We start from the raw sequence: 2,603 nt of genomic DNA, 5'->3' as shown, positions 1-2,603 counted from the left end.
TGATGGTAGCTCTGGGTGCAAGCAATAGCAGAACACACACAGATACAAATCTTACATACAATCTGGTGCACTCTGAGGGCTGTGTAGCAGCCAAGCCATTAACACACACTTCTGAGATTCCTCAAGCTATCCTACAAGCTAGAAATACATACATGTATCCATGTACAGTACATGTTCTTTCTGTATAGAAAATATATTAGAAAAATATAATATAACTTTAAATTAGCCAAATGTATACAGTTCTGGTGATTGATTGATTTTATCTATCTGTACAGGTTATTGATGAGCCGGGATTTCGGTGAAGTTGGTCTTCATAAGCACAATTGAGTCATATCGGAGACAAGCCATATACGTGATCTATGTGACTAGAAGGGTTTTCTACAGTTCACTGGAAGATTCACACAGGACACAAGACATATCACACAGGACACAAGACATATCACACAGGACACAGGTCACAAAGGTTTTGGATATTCCGCAGCATTGATCCAACATCAGAGGACAAGAGAAGTAATTTCAGTGATCTAGAAGTCGCAGTGACTTTACAGTGAAGTCAAACCCCTGAACACAAGAGAAGTCATTTCAGAGGCCAATTCTTGTTTGGAATCTGACAAAGTTTTACAATGGAGGCAAAGCTCATCAGACATCAGAAGGTTCACAGTGCAGAGAAGCCACATCCGTGTTCTGAATGTGATAAAGCTTTTACATGTAAGTCACGACTTATTTTACACGAGAGGGTTCACACCGGAGAGAAGCCATATCAGTGTTCTGAATGTGGGAAAGCTTTTACCCGTAAGTCACAACTTGTTTCACACGAGAGTGATCACACCGGAGAGAAGCCGTATCAGTGTTCTGAATGTGGGAAAGCTTTTACACGTAAGTCACAACTTATTTCACACGAGAGGGATCACACTGGAGAGAAGCCGTATCAATGTTCTGAATGTGATAAATGTTTTTTATGGAATAAAGAACTTATTTCACACGAGAGGGTTCACACTGGAGAGAGGCCGTATCAGTGTTCTGAATGTGACAAAGCTTTCAAAATAAAATCACATCTTAATAGACACCAGAAGATTCACACTGGAGAGAAGGCATATGCATGTTCTGAATGTGGCAAAGCTTTCAGAGACAAGACAATTCTGATCAGACACCACAGGATTCACACTGGAGAGAAGCCATATCAGTGTTCTGAATGCGGGAAAGCTTTTAGAGACAAGACAATTTTAATCGCACACCAGAGGGATCACACTGGAGAGAATACATATCAATGTTCTGAATGTGACCAATGTTTTGTATGGAATGCACAACTTATTGCACACCAGAGGATTCACACTGGAGAGAAGTCATATCCGTGTTCTGAATGTGACAAATGTTTTGTATGGAGAACACAACTTATGAGACACCAGAGGGATCACACTGGAGAGAGGCCATATCAGTGTTCTAAATGTGATAAAACTTTTAAAACAAAAACACATCTTAATAGACACCAGATGATTCACACTGGAGAGAAGCCCTATCAGTGTTCTGAATGTGACAAAGCTTTTAGAGAGAAGTCAATACTAATTGCACACCAAAGGATTCACACTGGAGAGAAGCCATATCAGTGTTCTGAATGTGACCAATGTTTTGTATTGAGAACACAACTTATTGCACACAAGAGGGTTCATACTGGAGAGAGGCCATATCAGTGTTCTGAATGTGGCAAAGCTTTTAAAACACAAGCACAGCTTATTGGACACCAGAGGTTTTGCACTGAAGAGAGGCCATATGAATGTTCTGAATGTGGCAAAGCTTTTAAAAGAAAAACGCATCTTATGAGACACCAGAGGACTCACACTGGAGAGAAGTCATATTAGTGTTCTGAATGTAACAAAGCTTTTAGATTGAAGTTACAACTAAGCAGACGGTTCCCACGGGAGAGAAGCCATTTCAATGTTCTGATTTTTGACAAAGCTTTTAAAATGAGCTCAAAGCTTATCAGACACCAGAGGATTCACAATTCAACTTCAATTTTAGAGTAGTGATGGGCCGAACACTCCCGAGGTCGGTTCGTATTCGAACGGCCAAAACGTTTCAAATACAAACCCGAACTCAATGCAAGTTAATAGGGCTCGAACATTCGGAAACGATTGTTCCCTTTAAGAGGGCTTATATGCAAGTTATTGGCCATAAAAGGTATATGGGGCTTCAGGTACTGCCCTAGGGGACATGTATGGGGTTCCGGGTACTGCCCTGGGGGACATGTATGGGGTTCCAGGTACTGCACTGCTATAATGGACCAGTATGAGTGACTGTAGCCTTATATAGTGTACTGCTGCGACTTAGCTCTGAGCCATGATTGGGCAGTCTTACATCACTTCCTGTTCATTCATGAATGTCTCAATGGGGAGAAGCACTCACTACAGAGGCTCCTCCCCAATCATAAACTGGTGATAGTCAATATTTTACTATCATCAGTGTCTGAATGAATGGGAGGAGCCTCTGTACTGAGTGCTCTCCATTCATTTAGTGCTGAGGCTGCAGAAAAAGTAATTCAGGACTCTGTGTGTAGACTCCGTGTCCTCAATTCCTTTTTCTATTTCAAAAGGGACATGTTAGGGGTC

General features: G+C 41.4%; 1 protein-coding gene across 1 annotated transcript in view; it reads left to right on the top strand.

The window, feature by feature from the left end:
• The first annotated feature begins 623 nt into the window (after positions 1 to 623).
• LOC108802922 (zinc finger protein 850-like) overlaps positions 624 to 2,603 on the top strand; it is a 25,072-nt gene continuing 23,092 nt past the window's right edge. Inside the window, exon 1 of the mRNA XM_018574767.1 lies at positions 624 to 1,744. Within this exon, the coding sequence (XP_018430269.1) occupies positions 624 to 1,744 (1,121 nt within the window). The remainder of the gene's footprint in view (positions 1,745 to 2,603) is intronic.

The sequence above is a fragment of the Nanorana parkeri genome, unplaced genomic scaffold (genome assembly GCF_000935625.1).
Source record: "Nanorana parkeri isolate BGI_ZX_2015 unplaced genomic scaffold, ASM93562v1 scaffold3216, whole genome shotgun sequence".
NCBI classification, from domain to species: Eukaryota; Metazoa; Chordata; class Amphibia; order Anura; family Dicroglossidae; genus Nanorana; species Nanorana parkeri.
This window is presented reverse-complemented; position numbering and strand designations above follow the sequence as displayed.